At 29.9% G+C, this 24,605-nt stretch overlaps 1 protein-coding gene across 1 annotated transcript; it reads right to left on the reverse strand.

Annotated features, from left to right (window-relative positions):
* Positions 1-1,746: 1,746 nt before the first annotated feature.
* LOC8265356 (zinc finger CCCH domain-containing protein 29) lies at positions 1,747-5,088 on the reverse strand. The gene is made up of 2 exons (XM_048376050.1): positions 4,792-5,088; positions 1,747-4,182 (listed from the first exon to the last, which is right to left on the reverse strand). Exon 2 carries the CDS (start codon positions 4,171-4,173, stop codon positions 2,137-2,139), a length of 2,037 nt encoding a protein of 678 aa, XP_048232007.1. The 5' UTR covers positions 4,174-4,182; positions 4,792-5,088; the 3' UTR covers positions 1,747-2,136.
* Positions 5,089-24,605: the final 19,517 nt, after the last annotated feature.

Raw genomic sequence — 24,605 nt, forward strand, 5'->3', positions numbered from 1 at the left:
GTCGTTCAGCAAAGGTTGCTGTTCATTCATTAGCTAGGGCATCCTGCCGTTATGTTAAATAATATTGTATCTGTGACCAATGGTCCTTTTATTTCTACTGTATTGTCTTTACATTATTTAAAATACAAGGTTCCCACGTTATTTTTGAAAAGAAATTTAAAATATCTCTTATAACCAATTGAGACATTTCAAAATTACACTTTTAGAAATTTAATTATAAAAAAAGTTATATTAGAGAATAAGCCTAACTAATCATACTTTGATTAATTATTTTTTGAAACAAAACATTTATTTTTATAAAGTAGAAAATAAATTTTTATAATTTAGAGAATTATAAACAAATGAAATTGCTAGTTTTTTTAAGGTTTAGAAAACAGAAATTAAAAAAGAAGAAAGATTGAAACAGGTCCTTAGAAACTCAAGATGAAACAGCCAAATCAGGTTGTATGTGGCAGCAACATATTCTAGATGGACACTCATTTAAAAAAGAAAAAAAAAAAAAAAGAAGAAGAAGAGAACACCCATATAAAATATGAAAAGTTTCTTAGCTTTAAAATAGGTCCACAAAAACAAATGGGTTCACACAGAAAAGTATTAAAAATATATGTGGAAAATGAATGCCTAATCCAAAGTAGGTCTCTAGTGGGAGATATTTATTTATTTATTTTGCTTATTTATTTATTTTACAATAATTTAAGTGAGAGAATATTTTTCGAATTTATTTTAACAACAGAAATATTTATTTGATGTCATGAATTCCAGCAATAATTATAATTAAGCAAAGAAGAAAGTTCATCAATGGGAGCGCATGTAATAATGCTTTGGATAACAATGGAAGTAGAAATTATTGTAAAGAAGCAAGGAAGAAAGTTCTTTAATGGGACACATAAATAAATAATGTTTGGTTGACAATTAAACTCATGGGCGGCTCTTGAATGGCACTACCACAGCTCATTCCTCCTCCTAAGATTTTTCTTTTTCTTGGATTTATTCATATATATAATATTATATTGTCCATTGCTGAGAGACCAAGAAAGACAGTGCAGTAGGACCAAACCCTATTTTTATACTTGGTTTCATAACAGCCTTCTTATCCATTCACACTTTTTTTTTAATTATTTAATTTTATTTGTCAATTATCCATTTCCATTCTATAAGATTGAAAATTTCAAATAGGTTGTTGAAAGACTCTTTCTTTTTCTCTTACATATTTGCAAGCTTAGATTATTACTCTTATCATATTAAATAAGCTTTTTAAAATAGATAATGGTTGAGCCCTTCTCATCTGAGCTTGAATTTTTATTATTTGAATTAGTGATTCCAAGTTTCAGAATAAGTTGAAAGAATATGCAAATTCTTATCCTATGATATTATTGAACTACATAGCATGACCATAGGACTAATGATAATTTGGTGTTTTGTCTTATGATGTAAGAGATTAAGGATTTAATTCTAGACATCTTCTATTCTATGATTAAGAAATTTTGACCTCAAACAAGGAATTGCAAAATCTTGATCAACAAAAAAGAGAAAAGGAGAGGCAAAATGAAGCAGATAGAGTGCAATGGAACCAAGAACAGATATATTTGCAAACTGAAATTACTAAAACATTAGAAAGAAACACATTATCATCAAAAAAGAGCAAGGAAGCATCAATATATCTCTCCATATTTTATCAATTAAAACAAAGACCATTTTGTTATCATGAATGCTACAATGAGCTGTTAATACAAAGGAGACGATGTCTTGCTGAAATTGCAGAATTTTAATTAGAAAAAAAAAAAAAACTGATAATAGTCTCTCCATATTGCATAAAAAATACAGAGTACAATCTCCCTAGTTAAGGAGATAAAAGATATAAGAATATAAATAATTAAAAAATTTTCTCCTTTTCTTGTTCTTGTTCTCTTAATGTCTTGTCCTAATTCCTCACTTAGACCTACTAATCATTTTGAGCAGAGACTTTCTGCCCAAAGTGTTTTCTTTTTGTTCTTGATTCATTTGAACTTCACTATGAACTTTTAATCTTTTCCTAAACTTAAATACAATTATCAGATAATAATAAGAAATCGAAGAGTATCGATTTTGTCAGGACAACCTTGGAGCAATGAGATGTCTGCTTATGCCACCATCTGCTCATGCCACCATCTGCTCCTGTTCTATATACATTTGCTCCATCCATGGCGGAAGTGATTCACGTACTCCTTTACCAATGCTGTACTGTCTCTCTGCACCAAATAATGAACTTCCAACAGGGGGAACATCTTTAACTAAGGTATTAACCCAAGACACATCAGGCTCATCAACATTGGGAAGAGCAAAGTTTGTTCTCATTGTGGGATTGTTGCTGCTGCGAAAACCAAATGAGGCAGACTTCTTGAGCTTGTTCAGCTCATCTCCTTGAACTCCCCAATCCAGTTTACCATCAGGCGAGCTCCAATCCGAAAGATTGGCAGACATCATGGATACTGAATTTGCAGCTGCAGTGATGCCAAGCCGATTGGTTGCTGCGCCACGGTCAATGAAACTATGGCTCCGTTTAGCAAAAGCAGAAGACCTTGAATTCATCATAGCTGCAGCCACTGCAGCTGATGAATCAAAACCATATGCAGCAGGTTTCCTTACTGGAGAAGATGAGAGATTTGTTGGGTAGCTTGAACGAAATTGGTTCATATTTTGGCGAATCTCAAGTCCAGTTGGCGACTGCAATTGGGTTGGTGTTGAAGATTTAAATGACAAACCCTGTAATGGAGCTAATAGAGAAGGATCAAGAGATCCAAAAACATCATCAAGGTTAGTAGGCTTTAAATCTCCGACCCTGTTGAAGTCCTTACTCCAACAAGATGGAGATGAGAGACCAGACATCTCATCCATAAATTGCTGTTGTTGAAGTTGGTTAGAATGATTGTCTAGTGCAAGCAATTCCCTTTCTAACTCCAAATCTCTAGCACATAAAGCTGTCTTTAACCTACTCCCTGGGAGTTGCAAAGCAGGTGGAGTAAGGTTGATTTTGTTCTGCCATAAGCCTCCACTCTTGGGTGATGAAGAGGCTGTTGCCAAGGGAGACATGGGTGGCGTTGAGACAGAAGGCAGTGCCAAAGATGATGATCCAAGAGCCAAAGGACTCAATGTTGCCATGTCTACTGAACTAACTGACAAAGACTTAGGTGAAGGCATTGCTGAACCTGTGGAGGCATACACAGGACGCAGCTCCTCGGGCTTATGAGCAAAGAAACAGACTTTCCTTGCACAACCAGTCTCATCCTTGCAAAGCCGGGTTCGGTATTGAGCAGGATGCAACCATGACTCAAAAACACCATGTGCATACTCACAAGCATCACCCTTCTGGCAAGTTCCTTTGCGGAACTCGGGGCAAGGGACACAGCTGTAAGGGAACTTCTTTGGGTCTCTTCTCCTTGCATTCTCTCCTGGATGGACAAATGGACACTCGGTCCAATCATGAGAGTATGCCCTTGAGCAAGGCTTAACCTTAAAACAGTACATTCTAAACTCATCTGTACCATAAATCCCATTGTTAATATCAGGCAGTGACACATCAATTGGATATTCTTTCTTCTCAGCTCCATCTTTAGCCGGCTGAGACATCAAGATCAGCTTTTCTTCTTCATCTTCACTCAAGCTTTCACCTTTTAGCAATGATTCTACCAACTTCTTTCTTGAACTGCAGGATGTCTTCATATAAGGGGCAAAGAGATCACCGGGTTTGTTTCCATTAGCATCAACATGGTCATAATCAGCAGATGCATCAAGCAAGAGCTTGACAATTTCAACCAAAGAATTGGAACCACCAGCAACAGCACAGTGAAGAGCAGTAACCTTATCAGAGCCACAAACCCTATTAACATCAACTTTGCCAGTTTCAATTATATACTTCAAAACATTACAGCTCCCAAACATGGCTGCAATCATAAGTGGTGTTCTCTCTTCAAAGCCCATCTTTTTAGAGCCAATTCTTCTACCATACCAACAGCTTGCCTCATCAACATCTAAACCCTTCACTTCAACCTCAGTTTTGAAGCCAACAAAGTCATCAGATGCAGATAATTCAAGTAAAGCAGAGCCTTTACACAAGATACTGTCCTTCTGGCCCTGAGATTTACCTTCCATGGTAAGATTTGAAGGGAGAAGTTTACTCTTGGAACCACTGCACATAGACCAATCCTGTATAATTACAAGAAGAGAACATTAGCAAGCCACCCTATTGAAGACTAAAATAAATACAATTTCTGACAGCTCAAATAAATAATATGCAGCATAAATTCAAAACATTTCCCTATTGTTTAGAGGAAAAAAAAAGAAGATAGTCTAAGAAAAGAAATTGTAATTATGATTTGTACTCAAATAATTTATCAATAATAACAAGAAACGAAAACTAGAAAAATTCCCGACCTCAAAAATAGCTAGTCCTACAAAATGGTATAAAATTTAGATCATAAAGAGACTAATTAAAGAAGTCAAATTAAACTTGAACTCTTCCAATTCTATTTAGTCCAGCTATTCTTTCCTAAATTCTCTTACCAAAAAAACCCAACAAAAAAATCATTATGACATAACCTCCCAGCATAAACTCAAAAACAAGCCAACTTAAGATAACCAGAAACAAAAATTCAAACTTTTAACCAAAAAAAAAAAAACAAAAACAGAGCCCACAAAAGAAAACTCCTAAATACACCATCAAACCAAAGAAAACAACACCAATCCATCATTAGAATACATAAAAAGATTGAATCTTTATATCATTTTCTTCAATAAAAATAAACTTTTACATACCTATTTGAGTAGTATTTTGTGTAATAAAAAGAGAAACGAGGACTTAATGAAGTTTGTGAAGGTCTAAACTTTGTGTGTAAAATGGCTCAAACAAAAATTGAAGGTGTGAGCTTCGCAAGTAGAGAAGAGAGAAGTAATGGGTTGCTTATATATATCTTGAAAATGTTTTCTTCAAGAGGAAGGAGAGAGGAAAGTAAGACTTTTCTTCTTCTCTCTTTCTTTTTATTTTGCTTACTCTGTTTCTCTTTTCTCTGTTTTTGGTCAAAGTCAAATCTTCAAAGCTAAGGCCTTTATTTAATTAATTAAAAGGCACTTCCTCCTCTTCTCCATCATGCAGTAGTATTTATTTGTTTTGTTTTAGCACTAAAATTAAATGAAATTCAAATAAAACTGAAATGCAAATGCAAATGTAAATGCAAATGCAAATGAAATTGGTGTTGTGAGAAAGTGGGTCCAACTCACGCTGCCTTTCTTCTTCTCATTCTGCTAAGCTAAAGCTAATGGTTAACCGTTTCAACGGGTTTTCTGTCAACGTGTGAATATGCACTTCACTTTTAACAACACGCGCGTGGGGATCATCGTGCATTTCACTTTCTTTTAAAATTGGTATGTTTATTGTATCATGGTTTGATTATTTGAAATTTGAGCTTCTTTAAATTAATATATTCACCTGTTTTAGAAACTAACTAGTTTGAGGGAAATTAATTCCATTTTAAAGTTCCATAAATTTAAAACTAAGTCAAGTTTTATGACTAATTATTTATGTAAATCGAATCATCAAATAAGTTACGAATAAAAATTTATTTATTTTTTTCGCTATTCAAATTTTATTTTATCAGATAAATTATTTAAAGAAATTTTTTTTTATTCTTTTATAATATGAGAAAAAAAATGAGAAGCCTTTCTGTATTTAAATTCTTCTAGAGATTTTTTGATAATTATTTAGTAACTATAAAAATAGTTATTTTTCTTTTGAATAGGATTTTCTTGTATGTTATTCAAAATATAATATTATTTAGTAGTTTATATGTGTCGGTTAGAATTTAAGTTTATTAATATTTTAATACTACTATTCTATGCTCAATTTAAACCAAAAAAATTAAAAAAATAAGTTCTAATTTAATTGAACAATCTATTTAAAAATATAGTAAATTTAATTCTATAACTAGTGGATATTAATTAATTGTTAATATAATACTTTTTGATAGGAATATAATACTTATTTGTAGTTATAAAATTAAGAATTTGATAATATAATTAAGGGACTCAATTTCTATAGTTAAATGACTTTTCGAAAAAAGTGGAAAGCCAAAATATCTTTTTTTCTTTTTATATGGTCAATGTAAGTTTGAAATGCAAATTGATTATATGTTTTTAATTATATTTTTTTATGGTATAGTGCTTTTTCCAGCATTAAATAAAATAATAGAGCCATTTATTTTGACAAATTAAAAGCCAATTGCTATTGCTAATTTCAACTATTTTTCTACTCTTTGAAAAATTATATGATTAAAAATATTTTAAATTAATATTCTTTGCGAAATAAAATTATTTCATAAGGAAGTGTAAAACTGAAGTAAGAGAAAAAGAAAAAAGAAATAAAAAGAAAAGAGAGGGAGAGAGAGTGGGAAATGGAATTGGGAATCAAAAGAAAAGGACTAAAGAGTAAAAGGCAACCGGAAGAAGAAAGATTCCAAAGGGGCGTCTAGTCCACGCTTAACGCGTTTCTCTTCCATTTAGGTGGGTGACAGGATATGCCTGACTTATCTTCCCACTATTTATTTATTTATTTTAAATTCAATTCATGTCTCTTTCTTTCTATTACATTTCTTCTTTTTTTTTTTTTTTCTTTTCAGAAAAATAAACCCTTTTTATATTCTTAAAATTCTATTGTTTTTATAGCATGCCAAAAATGCTGTCAATTTCAATTCCTCCCTATCCTTAAAAGAAGTATGCAAGTTGTAATAAGACTTGCAAAATGTTTGTTTTCTCTTTGCTTATTGTATTTATACGTTCATTCATTCATTCACCCACCCACCATTAAACTATCTTTGTTGCTTGCCCTTATTTCTTATCCTATTGGAAAAATATCCAAACTTCTTTGGTGGTAGAATCTATGGAGTTGGAGGTTTTTAAATATGGATTGGACCCCAACATCAAGCTAGTTTAGCATTTGTACCCAGAGTTGTTTAGTTGTCATTTAATTGGTGTTTCTATTGCAATTTGAATTAGTAGGAAAAGAAAGAAAAAAAACAACTAAGTGGCTCAAATAAAAGAAATATACCATTTGATGAAATATGGCTGAGTGAGTGATTTATAAATGACAAAATCATAAAGCCGTAAGTTAAAAATGAAAGACATTTCAAGAACGAGACACCGTCTAGTCTTTGGATTACTCCATCATCAATTATTAGTAGTTCTAGTTTGATAATTAATGACCGTTTGATTGGTTATTTTCATTTTCACCAAAACAAAAAAGTTAGAACCGGCCAAAAATGATTTACTTTAAGAAAGGCAGTGTTTGAAAGAACTTCATTGCAATGCTTTTTGGGATTATGAGTTTTGCTTTTGCCTTAGCAATTCATCTCATTTTAAGCCCCTTTTGGTTTAGATTTCTTTTGCAAGAGAGTATCCTTTTTAGGCTTCTTTTCAAAGCTCTAAATCACACCGCACCCAAAAAGAATGCAGATTGCATGCGCATTATTGACTAATTGGGCTTCATTTTAAATGACTTTTATGCCAAAAGTTGATAAGCGGCTACCATACCTTTTGAGAGACTTTGGGCAATGGTTTTTAGGTAGTAATGGCAATGGCACATGTATTTTTTGGTATCCGGCCCTAATAAAATGAATTTGAAAAATTATCATAATAGAATATGAGATCGTCTCGAATGAATTTTTAATATTCATCATGGATTCAAATAGAATTTGGATTTTATATTCGCAAATAGTGAATATCTATTTAGTTTTAATATTTTATTTTAATTGATTTAGATATGATTAATTCTTTTATCTAATTAATATTTATATTTCATTATAATAGCTGGTTTTATTAATTTTGTTTTAATAAAATATAAATGAATCGAATAAAAATTATTGAAAAAATAATAAAAATACTTATATTTTTTATTTTTTTATCAAAAATACAGTTTTTAATTTTTTTTAAAATATGGTATTGGTTGTTTTTTAGTTTTTTTTTTAATTATTTTTTATAATACAACTGAAAAACAATCACAAAGTATTTTTTTTAAAAAAAGAATTACACAGTAAAAATAATGTTTTTTTTTTTTATTGATTTTAAGATTTTTCTCAAAATCTTTTCTTCAATCGGTTCTTATTTTCTTTTCGTCTTTCTCCGATTATGAAAATGTCCAATGGTCTACCAAACTAGGCCTTAGTCCATTTTAAAGAGGCTGAAGTTTGGGGGGTCCAAGAGATTACAAAATGGTCTCCCTAAAGCAAATCAGCTTTAGTCCCTTGAGCTTGGGCTAAGCAAGCAACATAGAGGTAAAGCTGGTTTAATTCAAGTTAATTGGCTCAAGGATCTTCACAATCTTATAACTTTGCTTATTTCACTAAGATAATTAAGGGTCTATTTATTGGCTTATATACGGATATATATAATTATTTTAAAAAATAGCAGTACAAACATGAAATAAAATGCAAGAGAAAACCCACAATGAATCAACTTCTTTTCTCGAGATGTTGGTGAATAAGGAAAAACTAAGGATATTTACATATTTTACATATTATACATTTCAAGAACATACTGATCTTATTACTATAAAAAAATTATAACTTAATTAAAGTGTAGTGAATATAAATATCTGACTTAATTATTTTTATTATATATGTTGAATAAGAAATTGACATAACAATGTAATGTAAGATATGATTTCTATATAATAATTAAAAAAAGATTCCGATTTTTATTTGAGTAAATTATAAATAAAAATAAATTTCACTTTGAAAATTCCTTTAAATAAAATATAATTTATTATAATAAAAAAATTTATTTTTATTTATAAGTTTACACTAAATTCTTTTATAACTCGTAGCAGAATAAAATTAATGAGAAAATTTACTGTATTGATAATTAGGGCTTGCATGAATGCTATGACAAAAGAAAATCTCAACCTCAACACCCAGCACACAACAATGATTCGATTGTACTGAAGAATAGCGAACCAAGCAGCAGTAAAGTCGTGCAGGTGCATTATGTTTTCAGTTTTCATATTATTAATGTTCTAACATTCCCAAGAAAATTTGTGACTTCTATTAATTTGGGCTGTCATTAACTGTGACAATTTTTTTATTTTTTATTTTTGTGAAAATAGATTGGATAAAAATATAATCTAAAAAGATATGGAATTGTATAATTATATGATCATTCTGACACAAAAGAGCATAGATGAGAAAAGGAGGTGATGATATTTAGAGAATAAACTGAATATTTCACTGAAGCATGAAAAGATTACATAAAGTGTTGAAATTTAAAGGAATAGAAATAACAAATTCTCCTAAAAATAATCTACTACTAGCATAAGAAAGAGTAACTACTTATTTGACAGCAAAACTTATTCAGTCAAAGCCAAAAAAATGGCAACAACTCCCTCTGAACTTCTCCAACTTTGCTCTTGCTAAAAGCCTTGCTAAATATATCAGCTATTTGATTGCGAGTAGGAATTCCTTGTAGCTCAATTTATTGATTCAACATTTTTTAATATGCTTTGAAAAATAGGATTTGAAGCAAGTTTGATAGCACTCCCATTGTCACAATAAATTTGCACAACATAATCAATTTTAGGAAAAATATTTTTCATTAAACACTTTGAACAAATGCATTCTTGTGCAGCTATTGTTGCAGCCATGTATTCAGCTTCAGTGCTTGATAATGTAACAGTAAATTGTTTCTTACTACACCATGAAACAACAGTTGAACCAAGACTGAAACAGTACCCTGAGGTTGAACGGTGATTAACAACATCACCAGTCCAATCCGCATCAATAAATCTTTTTTAAGACAAAATCAATTCCTCTTTTAGGCAAATGAACCCTTTATATATTGCAAAATTCTTCTTGCAGCATCTAAATGGTGAGTTCTTGGATTTTGCATAAACTGAGAAATCACACCTACAAAATATACAATTTCTAGTCTTGTAATGATTAAGTAGATTAAACTACTAGCAAGTTGTTCAATGGCTCTCCTTCATCTTTATTCAGCTTAAGACATGGCTCCATGGGAGTATATAGATTTTTTATTAATGCACTTATTCTGTCTCATTTTTTTTATTGTGAAAATAATTTTCATAAAATTGCAATCCAAGATGATTAGTTAAATTTAGATTTTTTTAAAAAAATTCTCTTTTTCTCAATGCATCCTAAAAACTTGTAAAATTCCAAATCCAATAATATCTAATCAATAGTATTACTTTATTTTTATTTTGCAAGCTAATTCTTTTTAAAAAATATCAAGTTCAATAATTTATTAAACTAATGTACATTATCCAAAAAGAATATGGTGATAATCTTTTGAAATAAGTCGTTGTATATCAATTTAGCATGTGATCTTTTGAATTGCATATATCATACTAAGATGATATTGCACCTAGAAACAAATTAGTTTTAGGAAAAAAAATTAATTTTCTATTAAGTTGCTAAATTTTGCTCTTAAGTTTCTCAACTTCAATATTTTTATATTACTTTCATTTTTTCCTCATTTGCATTAATTTTTTATTTCAGGAATCTCTCAAAATAAAATAACAGACATTTATGTAAGGACTTAAAAAATAAAAATAAAAATAAAAATAAAAATAAAAGTATCTCAAAATAAAATAAATTGCTAGGGACCTAGTGAACCAAAATTAAATATTTTGTTGGCATGTTTTAACCGCGTCCATAAGCACACTATTGATGGAATGATTTAAAAATGTCAAAAATAAAAGTAGAAAAATTTATTAAAATGCAATCTATTATCACCAACTAAGTAAAATAAAGTAGAAAAGTAGAAGTACCCAGGCATGGGTTTTGCCATATGAAAATCTGTATTCAATAATTATGAATGCTCATTATTTACATGGTCTGATGAACGTATACTATATGTTCACTTCCTTTTGTTAAATGCTCATTTAAATAAACAACTAATATTTAAAAAAAAAAATTAAAATACTTGAAAACAATAATAATTTATATAGGTACACTAAATTTTTAATTGCATCTTTTTTGCTATTAAAAACCCTATTATTTCTGATTTATCAAAGAATATTAACATAAAAAAAAGATCAGATATAAAGAGAAAAAGTTTATATAGAAAAAAGGTTGAGAATTTTTCTTTAAACAGAAAATCCAAACGAATAGGAAAACTGGCCAATCAGTTTTAGTTCCTAATTTCTATATTTTAATTATCCTTTTTTACTTTATCAATTTTTTAATTTCTTAAAATATTTTAATTCAGAATTACATAAAATTATAAAAATATTTGATTAAAGTCAGAAATTAAAAAAATAATAATTTCAACAACAACTGAAATTGCAATATCTAAAATGTGTTCGGCACAAAATTAGTTTCCATCCAGAGATTTGTATACAATCAAGAAAACGATCAATCAAAAAGAGCTGATTTTTCATTCACAAAAAAAAAAAAAAAAAAAAAAAAGAACTGAACTTTCTTCTCCTTTAATTAATGGTAATCGATAGCTCAATTATTGAATAAGTTATCTAGGCGGATGACGTGGCATTGAACCTTCTTTTTTGTTCATATTTTCTTTATGAACAAAAAATAAAACAATAAAATGGTTTAATATATTTATAAAAAATATAGTCATATTTATTAAACGATTATCATTAAACATTAGAAAATTTTCTAACTGCATCATTAAATATATAAATATATATATATATATATATATATATATATATAAAAGTTATTATCTAAATATTAATATTTTTAATTTTTATTTTTTAAAAAATATCAAATAATTTTTTTTATTTAAAATATTTATATATATATAAAAATATCATATGTCAGGTCATACTTGAAATCCTTAATCTAAAATCATAATGCACACTTAATGATACATCAATTATGAAATTGATATATATGATATACAATAATTAATGGTGATCCAATCAGAAGCTTAAAAAACAAAAGTACAAAAAGAAATGGTGATGTAGAACTTAGGTCATGGATGAGATAAGGCATGGGAGATTAATCTCTCCCCTCCTGTCAGGGAATTGATGGTCAGTTTTTGTTCTTTTATTGTACTCATTTTATTAGTCTGTCACAGAATTTTCAATTAATAGGTTTTTCTTTTTTCTTTTTTCTTTTATTGTATGTACTGAATTTTCTTGCATTTATCCTTGAAACTTGCCAAGTTGTTGGGGGCATGAAATGATTGTACTATAGTACTAGGATATGCCCAAAAATGCACGTGTTCAATTTCTTTCCTGCTTTTACACGTAATTACTCCATTAATTCTAAAAAAAATATTCACTAAAATTCAAAACTCTTGTCTATTTATGAGAACGAAATAATCATTCATCCATCACATCTGTAGTTGTATTTATAACATACTAATTGCACTGTTATTATTAATGTTTTCTTTTACCATAAATAATAACACAGAATTATAATTACTTATAATATTTTAAAATAAATAGTTTAAACTATTTTTATTAATTAAAAATCTAAATATTTTGAAACTTTATTGATATTATAATATAAAAATAGATTTAAAAATATTTATTAATTATATTAAAATCAATATTAAGACTGTAATTGATATTAGTAGAAATTAAACTCTAATTGTAAAATCAAATGATTAGATTATTAGTTAATATAATATTAAATAGATAATTAATATATTATCAAATTGAAAAGATGATTTATTAATTAATAAATTAGTTGATATAATATTAAATAGATAATTAAAGTAAAGTAGTGATATGTCTTTTTTAGTACTCGCAAGTGCACGAACCGTTCCTATAGTAAGGGTAAGTTCACCACGAGCTTGATCTCTCAATGAACTATGAGACACTTATTTTAAAGACTAATTATCAACACAAAACAATAAAAGTAAATCTAAACATTCTAAATCAATATTTTGATAGAATGATATTCATAAAGTAAAGTAACTAAACAATAAATAAATATGCAGTGCAATGCAAATGCAAATGCTTATGATCTAAAACTATATGTTAAAAATAGTATTTAATCTAGCTATTTACTTAATAATCTCCTTATTTTACTTTAAGCCTAGATCTAATGAATGAGATGATGATATGCCTTTTCCCTAAATTACTCAAGCTAATGATGCAACTTTGGTTTCTTATACCAACATAGATTAAAGTAAAGATGATGTTTCTAATATTTTTAAATTTAAAGATTTTCATAACAATTACTATTGCTAAATTAATATGATGGTTAACTAACAATAATAACTGAAATTAATAAAGATATGAAGGTAAAGAAATCATTCATTAAATAAATAAATAACAAGGTTCATACAAAAGTAAAAAGACTAAACTAAACACTTATGAAACTAGCCTAACATATTTAACCCAATGATCATGGTATTAAATAAAAAGACATAAAAAAAGTAAAAGCTCCCTCTAGATTAAGAATTTCTTCAAGTAGGAAGAAGATTGGTCCTCAGTTTCCACTTCTTGAAAAGCTTCCTAGATCCTAAAAAGAGTAATGAAAACTAAAACTAAATGTTTATGGAGAAATGTAGAAAATTATGGAGAGAATAATAGTGGGCATGTGTAGAGAGCAGGTAGGAGAAAACTTCACTCATTCTTTCTTCCTTCCTCTTCCTCCCTTCCTTTTTAGGGTTTTGTAGAGATTTATATAGAGCAGAGTCCTCCTCTAAATAAATATCTCTAGAAATGAGTATACAAATATAAGTCTATCTAATAGATAAAACTTTAAGTATCTTAATCTCCACCAAATACTATCTCATAAATAACTCTTAATATAAATCCTAATAATTATACAAAATGATTAAAATATCCCTTGGGCCTTATAATTAGAAGTCCATACGTCTTAATCTTGGGCCTTGATCCGAATATGTCTCATTAAGCTTCTTTTAGCTCTATATTTTTCTCTTTTTGCTAATATTCCTGAAAATAGACAATTAAGCTTAAGTGAGGCAAAAGTACATATTTGCACCATTTTATATATAGAAATATATCATTAAAGTTTTAAAATACCCTTAAATATCTATACATAATTTGGACCGATCCCTTATAGTTTATAATATAAAAATAACCTTAAAAATATTTATTAATTAGTTTTTAGTTAATATATAAAGTCAATACTAAAACTGTAATTGATATTAATATAAATTAAACTCTAATTGTAAAATCAAAAGATTAGAATATTAAATAGATAATTAATATATTATCAAATTGAAAAGATGATTTATTAATTAATAAATTAGTTAATATAATATTAAATAGATAATTAAAGTAAAGTAGACAATATATAAGTAAATAAAAGCTAAAATAAAGTTTGCAAGATGAATTTTTCTAATAAAAATAATATTTTTATTAACATAAAATGAAAAACAACTTACAATAATTGAAAAAAAGAACTACCACAAACTAATAGGCTTCCCGAATACAAAAACCCAAATAGAGTTTGCAAGTTGAAGTTTATTATAGTCGATTTTGCTATTGAGTATCCAATATGATTTTCGTTATTTATTTTTAGGCCATTTCACTTAGGCACTAAAAATCCATTTCATCCAACTTTTAAAATAATAATTATATATTCTCAGTACGTCACGTATTAATTTTTATCCGATTTGAAGTGTGGATGAGCACAAATTCAATTTATCTTGCATCGATAATCAATGATATGTAAATAAATAATTAAATTTTATATTTTTTCGGTTATATATTATCTTAATTAAATTTTAATTGCATAGTAATTTTAATTGTTATTATAATTCTACTATCTTTTCTCATTCTCATGATTCTCCGACCAAATTAAATTATTATATATATTTGAGCGTAAAACAATTTATATACAATATTTAATTAGTCAGTAAAAACTTTTTAAAAGAGATTGCAACTACAAATACATAGAATTGAAAATAAAATTAATTTAAGTTGTAAAACTGATATTGAAAAAGAAAAGAGTCAGAAATACTCACAACTGTAAATTAATTTGATATGTCACTTAATTAATTTCATGAGTTTATAATTAAAAAAAAAAGTGTGTTGATACCCAAATTAGAATTTGACCCAGCCCATGTGATTTTCAGGACTCAATCCAAAAGCTTATTGTTTCTTTTCTTTTTTTTCTTAAAAAAAGAAAATTTATAGTGTATAACCCAAATTCATGACCCAAATTAGATATTTTGTTAAATTCAAAATAATGTGAAAAAATATTGTGAAATTTTAAAGAATATCCTAAAATCAATAAAAATATAATTTTTACTGTATAATTTTTTTAAAATATATTATTTTTTAAATTTTTTATTTAAAAATACGGTGTGAACAAATTAAAAAATAACCAATACCGTAAAAAAATTTATAAGGTAATTTTATAAAAAATAAAAATATGGGTATTTTTATTATTTTTCCAAAAATATATTGGTTAGGAGTTGGAAAGAAAAAGAAAGGAAAAGTATATGCCTTTTATTAACTTTAATATCTCAAGCTTTACTTTATTAACCACCGGTTAGCTGTTTATTAATTTCAATTTCTCAAATTATTCTTTTATGATTAGTTTTTAACTCAAACAATCATACAATACTCTTTCAGCTTATAAAATCAGATTTTCTCAATTAAATTTGGCAAAATTGTACCACTCTAATTAAAAAGTCCAGTCCAGAATAATTTAGATCCCCTTACTATTTTACAATCATTTAATTAGAATATAAAATAGGTGTAATTTTATATTCGTTACATTTTTTATTGAAGTAATTAACCTCTAAGAGGTTCAATATATAAAAGCTTGTGTTGTATATTAGATCAACAAATATGTAGTAACATTCTTAAATACCAAAACTCCGTGTAGTCTATTGGATATGTGAAAAGAGAAAGAGAAATGAACCAAATTGAAATAAAACTATCTCCGCTAGGTAATTATTATTTTTCCTGTATTTTTTTATTATATTAGTTACTTATTTAAAAAATATTTTATTTTATTTTATAATTTTGTACTAAAAACTCTTTTTGTTAGAATTTCAGTTAAACAATCGTTAACTAAATTTGATTTTATACTATTTGTTACTTGATTTTTTGTGTAATATATAAATTTCTCTTTATATGTTATTTATTATATTAAAAATCTCTTATTTAATTTTTATGAAAAATAATTAACTAGTGTTCTTTAATTACTTTACTTTTTATCATAATTAAATTATAATAAGATTTAAATATTTTAAAAATATTTATATTAATCAAAATATTAAAAATTCATATAATTTAATTTTAAATTGTTAAAATAGAATAGATATTATTTTTATTATTAATTTTATTACAGTAAAATTGTGACTTGATAAGAATATTTGAGAATCAAATTATATTTTTTATATCAATTTAGTTCTTTAATTGTATTGACTTTCAAAATACAAAGAAATTTTAATACAATAAATAAAATATAAGAAATAATTTGTACATTATATAAAAATCAGAAAGTAAATAGTAATATAACTAAATATTAGAATATGTATAATATTCTTTTATAATCTTTGAGAATATCTCATTTTAAGTATGTAAATCATAGCCTTATATATCCTATGTTAATTTTCTAAATTATAGCCTAGAATATTGCACTAAATTAGCCTAGAATATTGCATTGTACATTATATATATCTTTGACTTATGCTAATGAGGAGGACGAGGATCTTACTTCATAGTATCACAACATTACTTTACCCTAACCGTGCCTAGCCGTCATCCTCCTCCTTCATACTCCTTTTTCTTCTTTTTCCTCTCACCTTCTTCTCTTCCATGCCTGAATCTACCAAATCTCACCCCGCTCTTGTTGTGAATAACATCAAAAACTTCATCCCTATCACTCTCGAGATGGAGAAGGTTCAATACTCGTCATGGCCTGAATTATTTAAGATTCATTGTCGTGTTTACCAAGTCATAGATCACATCTTTCCCCCTTTTACCAAGAACATAGAGCCATCTCCTGATGTTGATAAAGCACTTTGGACATGATCGGATGCGGGTGTCCTTCAATGGATATACGACACTATCTCGAACGATCTATTGCATACCATCATCAAAACGGACGCCACTACACAGCAAGCATGGGAGAGATTGGAGAGCATCTTCCATGACAATAAAAACCAACGTGCCTTATACTTGGAAAATCAATTCAAGGACGTTCAACTAGATGATTTTCCTAATGCTTCTGCTTACTTTTAAGAGCATAGGATGTTGGTCGATCAACTCTCAAACGTTGGGGCACCGGTTTCGAACCAAAGGTTAGTTTTACAACTCATTGCGGGTTTGAACGAAAACTATAATGGTGTTGCAATAATTCTTCAACAAAGCGATCCTTTGCCTCCGTTCTATGAGGCTCGCTCGAGACTAATTCTCGAAGAAACCCTCAAAGCTAAGCATGCTGCCAGCACCGGCACTGTTGACACTACTCTCCTCTACGCTGGGAACAATACCGCTGATACAAAAGGGTCTTACTCGGGTCAACAGCGTGGCAGCAATAATAGTCAGAAGGACTGTGGACAACATTGTGGCAATAACAAAGGGAAAATGGTGGAAAAGGCCGTGGTGGTCGCACTGGAAGCAACCACGGGAGGTGCGATAACCAGCCCCAGCAAGCCCGTGCAGCGGTATGGGCTCACGGTACTACGGTGGGCTTCTTGGGCTCCTTCAAATCGGGCAGGCCCCTCCTTGCCCTTACCCCACTTCTTCTTGGGCCAGCCCACCAGCAGCTCGTCAGCGAAGAGTCTTGGGAAGTCGTCCATAACAAACTTATTCAGCCCATGTCTCTCCTCTTCCGGGTTATGTACCAACTGATATCGAAGCAGCTATGCATACTATGACCCTCAATGCCCCCGATGAAAATTGGTACATGGATACCAGTGCAACCTCATATATGACTGCATCTCAAGGTACTCTCTCGTCTTATTTTAATATAAGCAAAAATAAAAATATTATTGTTAGCAGTGGACATGAAATTCCAATTCGTGGTCTTGGACAAACGAACCTTCTCCCTCCACACCCACCTTTACAACTAAATAATGTCATACATGCACATAATCTTATTAAGAACTTGGTATCTGTGTGTCGGTTTACAACTGACAATAATGTAACTATTAAGTTTGATCCATTTGGTTTTCTGTGAAGAACATTCGGATGGGAAAGCAAATAATGAGATGTGATAGCACTGGGGATCTTTATCCTATCACCAACACCATCGAACTTCAAGCAACCACTCCATCCACTTTTACAGCTATTTCTCTTATTTTATGGCATAATCATCTGGGACACCCCGGAGCATCTGTTTTGCGCTCCCTTAGAAATAATAATTTTATTAATTGTAAACAATTTCCACGCTCTACTACTTGTCAATCATGTGTGTTTGGGAAACATGTTAAGTTGCCATTTTCTGCTTCTAATTCTTGCACTTCCGTGCCATTTGATATTATGCATAGTGATTTGTGGATTTCTCCCATTTTAAGTTCTGCAGGGCATAGATATTATATTTTTCTTTTAGTGCACTCATCCGTACTCAATTGAGAAGAATATAAAATGTTTTCAATGTGACAATGGGAGGGAATTCGATAATGACTCATTTAAATTGTTTGTCATAAAAATGGGATGGTTTTCCGCTTCTCGTATCCCCACAGTTCTCCTCAAAATAAGAAAGCAAAACGGAATATAAGAATCATCAACAATTTGGTTCGAACACTCCTTGCTCACTCATCTATGCCTCCATCATTTTGGCACCATGCCTTACAAATGGCATCCTATCTCCTAAACATCCTCCCTAGCAAGTTACTCTCAAATTATTCTCCAACTCAAATTCTTTATCGACGGGATCCCTCGTGCACTCATATTCGGGTTTTTGGGTGCTTATGTTATCCTCTCATACCCTCCACCATAATCAATAAGCTCTAATCCCGTTCTACCCATGTGTCTTTTTGGGATATCCATCAAATCAAAGGGGTCATAAATGTTATGACTTGTCTAGTGGAAAAGTTATTATTTCGAGGCATGTTATTTTTTACGATTCCCAATTCCCTTTTGCCAAGCTGCATTCTCCCACTTCATAAAGTTACGAGTTCTTGGATCATAGTCTTCATCCTCTATTGTACCATAATCTTTTAGCTCCTCAAAATATAGCCCACACTCCTCCAGTAGCCGAGGATGCTCCAGCGGCCCAAACACTCTTTCAGGCCAGCTTGCCACCCACTCCTCTTCCTACCTAACCCACTGCTGTCTTAGGACCTAGCTCTCTGTAGCCTAGCCCACCTGTGCACCATGCCCAGCCTTCCCTGCGCAGGCCTAGGCTTCCCTCTATCATTGCTGGGCCTAGTCCCCTAACATCAGCCTAACAACCCAACATTCTACCATAACACCTCTCTGCTCACTCTTCCTCACCCATCAGTCTTGGGCCTACTCCAACAGCCCAATCCCAACTAAGCTCACATCAGCAACACCCAACCCAAGCTCCAATTCGTACCATGGCCACCTGTAGTATGTATGGGATTTCCAAGCCTAAACGTCAATTTAATTTATCGTCTTCACTCTTCGATTACTCCTTCACCCATACCCCGTAATCTGATAGATGCTTTGTCCGAACAGAATTGGAAGGCTGCTATGTTGGATGAATTTAATGCTCTTATTAAAAATAAGACATGGGAGTTGGTGCCTCGTCCTTCTGATGTGAATGTTATTCGATCTATATGGATTTTTCGTCATAAAAAGAAATCTAACAGTGATTTTGAGAGGCATAAAGCCCGACTTGTTGGTGATGGCAGGAGTCAACAGATTGGTGTAGATTGTGATGAGACTTTTAGCCCAGTGGTGAAGTCGGCTATTATATGGATTGTCCTCAGCATTGCTTTGTCAAATCGTGGCCCATTCATCAGTTGGATGTCAAAAATACATTTATGCATGGTAATCTTAATGAAACCGTTTATATGCATCAACCTATGGGATTTAGAGATCATCTACATATGAGTTATGTCTGTTTGTTGAAAAGGTCACTCTATGGCTTGAAACAGGCTCCTCGTGCTTGGTATTAATGGTTTGCAGATCTTGTCTCCATTATTAGTTTTCTGCATAGCAAATTTGATCATTCTCTGTTTATTTATAGTAACAGACATGACATGGCTTACATTCTTTTTTATGTTGATGACATCATTCTCACAGCATCATCTGATACTCTTCACCAGTTTATCAGGTCACTTCTTGCTTCTGAATTTGCTATAAAAGATTTAGGCCCTTTAAGCTATTTTTTAGCATTGCAGTAACACGACATGCAGGTGGGTTATTTCTATGCCAACAAAAATATGCTGAGGAGATTATTGAGAGAGCTAGCATGACTTCTTGTAAGCCTGCACCTATGCCTATTGACACTAAAGCAAAGTTAGGTGCTTCTTCAGGTTCTCCTTTTGAGGATCCAAGTCACTATTGCAGTCTCGCTAGAGCTTTACAATATCTCACCTTCACGAGACCAGATATATCCTATGTTGTGCAACAGGTTTATCTCCATATGCATGACCGAAGAATGAACATATGACTGCTCTGAAAAGGATTTTAGGATACATTCAGGGTACTCTTGATTTTGGCTTGCACCTATACAAGTCTTCTGTCTTTGGTCTCATTTTTTACACTGATGCAAATTGGGGTGGTTGTCCAAACACTAGACGATCCACTTCTGGTTATTGTATTTTTTTTTAAGACAACTTGATTTCTTGGTCTTCTAAGCGACAACCGACTCTTTCTCGGTCCAATGCTGAAGCAGAATACAGGGGGGTCGCCAATGTTGTTTCTAAGTCTTGCTGGATATAGAATCTTCTTTTGGAGTTGCACTGTCCGATCCAGAAGGCTACCCTAGTTTACTGTGATAATGTTAGTGCCATATACCTCTCTGGTAACTGAGTTCAACATCAACGCACTAAACATATAGAATTGGATATACATTTTATAGGTGAAAAGGTTGCACGTGGACAAGTTTGAGTACTTTATGTACCGTCCCGTTATCAAATTGCAGATATCTTCACTAAAGGGCTTCCATGCATACTCTTTGATGATTTTCAAGATAGTCTCAGCTAGGGCTGAGCATGGATCTCAATGATTCCCGCCCGAACCAAATAACCGTACCGAAAACAGCAGAACCGAAATAACCGAAATTTTTTGTAACCGAATTGAACTGATCCAAATTTTTTTACTATTACGGTATGATACTAGTTCTTTAGTAAAAACCGTACCATAACCGTACTAGAACCGATCCATCTTGTACTGATTCGGACCAAACTGTAGAACCAAAATTTTACATATATTTATTAATAATTATTTATATTGTATAAGTAATACCTATTAAAAATAACTATAATATTATAAAATACTTTATACTCTATAAAAAAATTATTTTATATTTATCATTTTATATAATTCAAGCAATTATTATCGAAATAAGAAAAAAATACTATATATTAAAACGTACTTTATACTCTATAAAAAAATATAAGTTATATATTAATATATTATATAGTATACTGATACTAATATACATTATTGTAATACTAAATTTATGATTTACTATCTACTAACTTAACCCTATTATCTTTTCTTACCACATACTACAAGCTTACACCTAATAATTTAAACACATCGTCTTCCTCTTTAGAACACATTGCTGCACCTTCCATTTTACAATTCAGAAAGACAAAATCCCTAAGGCAAATTTCTGGACAGAAAATCAAAAGAAAGAATGAAGAAATTAACTCGCGTAAACATCTTCCTATTTAGAACACACCGCCGCACCTCTCAATTTTCAATTCAGAAAGACAAAATCCCTAAGGAAAATTTCTAGATAGAAAATCAAAAGGAAGAAGGAAGAAATTGACTCGCCTAGGCGTCTTCCTCTTTAGCACCATACATAATTGGCTCACAGAAAGGCAGAAGCAAGAATTGGCTCGCGTAGATGTCTTCCTCTTTAGCGCTCTCTCTTCTCATAACTGTGCCGCCATTGCTCAGTCTCGGGTGTTTTTCTTTTCTTTTTTACTTTTTTACTTTTATTTTTGCTGGATAGATTGTTGGCTGCAACTGCGAAAAATATTTTATTTTAATGATTGCCATCTGCAAAATATTTTTATGCTAGCAGTAACATATATTTTAATGCTTTATATTTGAACATTAAATAAATTATTATATTTACAAGTAACTAAATTGCAAAAAATATTGTTCAGGAATGTGATTGCAATTCTGATTCAGATCTTCATGCTACTATCTTTAGGTTGGTAATCATATTTTCTCTAAATATATTTGATTAAAGATGAGACTAAAGTTGTGTTTTTAAAATTTTTTAGAACCGAAAATAGCACCGAACTGAACTGTATTTAACCGTAATAATTGGTACAATACGATACAGATTCTTTTATGTTTTGTATGGTACTGGTACCTTCAACTTTAAAAGAACCGAGACTTGGTATGGTACTGGTGACTTATAGATAACCGAATTGGACCGATCCGTGCTCAGCTCTAGTCTCAGCGTACGATAACCTCCCGCTGCGACTGCGGGGGTGTGTTAAAATATGTATAATATTTTTTTATAATCTTTGAGAATATCTCATTTTAAGTATGTAAATCATAGCCTTATATATCCTATGTTAATTTCCTAAATTGTAGCCTAGAATATTGCACTAAATTGTAGCCTAGAATATTCTATTATACATTGTATATATCTTTGACTTATGCTAATGAGGAGGACAAGGATCTTGCTTCACATATTCTAACTCTAAACTTAATTAACGATTTTCTAATAAAAATTCTAATATAATAGGTTTTTAGTATAAAATTATAAAATAAAAAAAGAAAAAATAAATTGTTAAATGTTAGAAGGAAATCACTATAATTTATAAAGAATAAATACAAGAACAAATAGTAATTACTTTAGGTTATAATTTAGATGAAAATGGTGAGGTTCTTTCTTGGATACGTGAACTTTGACAAGTTGATGTCTTAAAATCCCTTAGCACATGCAATGTCTCTTTAGTAGCTTCCTAGCGGCCAACTTACCAACATATTCAATTTGAGTTAAAAATAAATGTCCGTGAACCAAACTTATTGGCACATCAATCGCTCCCTTTACTCCATCATTCCTCTATTTGAATTATCCATCTAATTTACATTATTGCATTTTAATGTAAGAAAAATTATAAATTCTACAAATTGTGCAACTAACCCATAAACTATATCAAATAGCTTTCATTAGTTAGTTTTTCTTTAATTATTTAATTGTAGTTTTAGTTTTATAAATGAATTCATTGATTCTTATTCTCTTATAATTTAATTAATATTTATCAACTCACTAAACTAAAAAAAAAAAAAGGAAGAGTAAAATAAAAATAATATGAGTGATTAGACTTGAAAATAAAAACTAGAATCTAATCACATGATGTGTCTTTCAATGACAAGATATTCATCCACAAAAATAAATGTAATTTATGATGATAACAGATTTTGATTGGTCAAGGATATGCCAAGTGATGACTGTGCACCTCATTATTATCAATCTTCTGATATGGCAAGAAACGATTGGTAATCGACATATGAAGGTCGCGTGGGTTTCACATGAGTGTTCCACGTCATTATATATAATACGTGACCACCAAAAGCACATGCATATTAATTTCACATTATTGGAAAAGTCTTGAGTTAATTCATTATCTACTAATTAATTTTCTTTTTAAGATGATTTCCTGCGTTGTATTTACTGACTTTCTTTTTTTTTGTGGTCTCCAATTTAGATTTAAAATTAAAAAAACCAAATTTACTAAACGAGAAAGATTTTAAATAAAAAAATTAAATCAGTTATTTATACAATATTTTTATAATTAAATTATCACATATTATTAATAATAAAAATAATTATTTTTAATCCATTATCATAATAATAAATTTCTATTAAAATCAGTGAATAATTAAAAAATAATTAAATTCAAAACAAATATTAATTAGATCACTCTTTATCAATTGAGTTTTAACTATTAAATCCATATATGACATATTTTGTTATTTGTAAATTTCTTAGAATTTGTACAAAGCTCAAATTTCACAAAATTAAAAGTTACACTAAAAATCAAATCACAGTTTGTAAGATATTATATTCAAAATCACATTTATATGCATTGTTTTTATGTTCAATGTCACGGGCTGCCTTACCATGTATATTTTGGACCCAATAGACCTTATCATATACAATTACAACACATGTGGTAAATATTGGGTCATTTAGATTTTTGGTAAAAGTTTTTTATGTTATAAAAATGGAAAAATTCTGGGGGTCACTACTTCCTGGTGAAGGAACTTCCAAGTTGGCATCAATTGAGTTCTTGTTTGTTTGCATATTAATTTCTGCAACAAAATAAATGAAAGGAGGTGGGTTAATAACTATATACACATACTTACATATACAAAGACATAGAGAAAAACATGGTAGAGAAAAATCACAGGATATTAAATTGCAATAATATAAAACCATATTAGAGCTAATAAACGATATTTGCATGTTTGGTAGAAAATTATTAACGGAATAAAATTATAAAATAATCTTTTATCATAAAATAAATTACATACCCGTTTTAGTAAATGAGTGAAA

Source organism: Ricinus communis, chromosome 6 (assembly GCF_019578655.1).
Source record: "Ricinus communis isolate WT05 ecotype wild-type chromosome 6, ASM1957865v1, whole genome shotgun sequence".
Lineage (NCBI taxonomy): Eukaryota > Viridiplantae > Streptophyta > Magnoliopsida > Malpighiales > Euphorbiaceae > Ricinus > Ricinus communis.

Bases quoted from the DNA above. Each gene is read 5' to 3' on its own strand.
- LOC8265356 (XM_048376050.1), bottom strand. From the start codon at position 4,173: ATGTGCAGTGGTTCCAAGAGTAAACTTCTCCCTTCAAATCTTACCATG.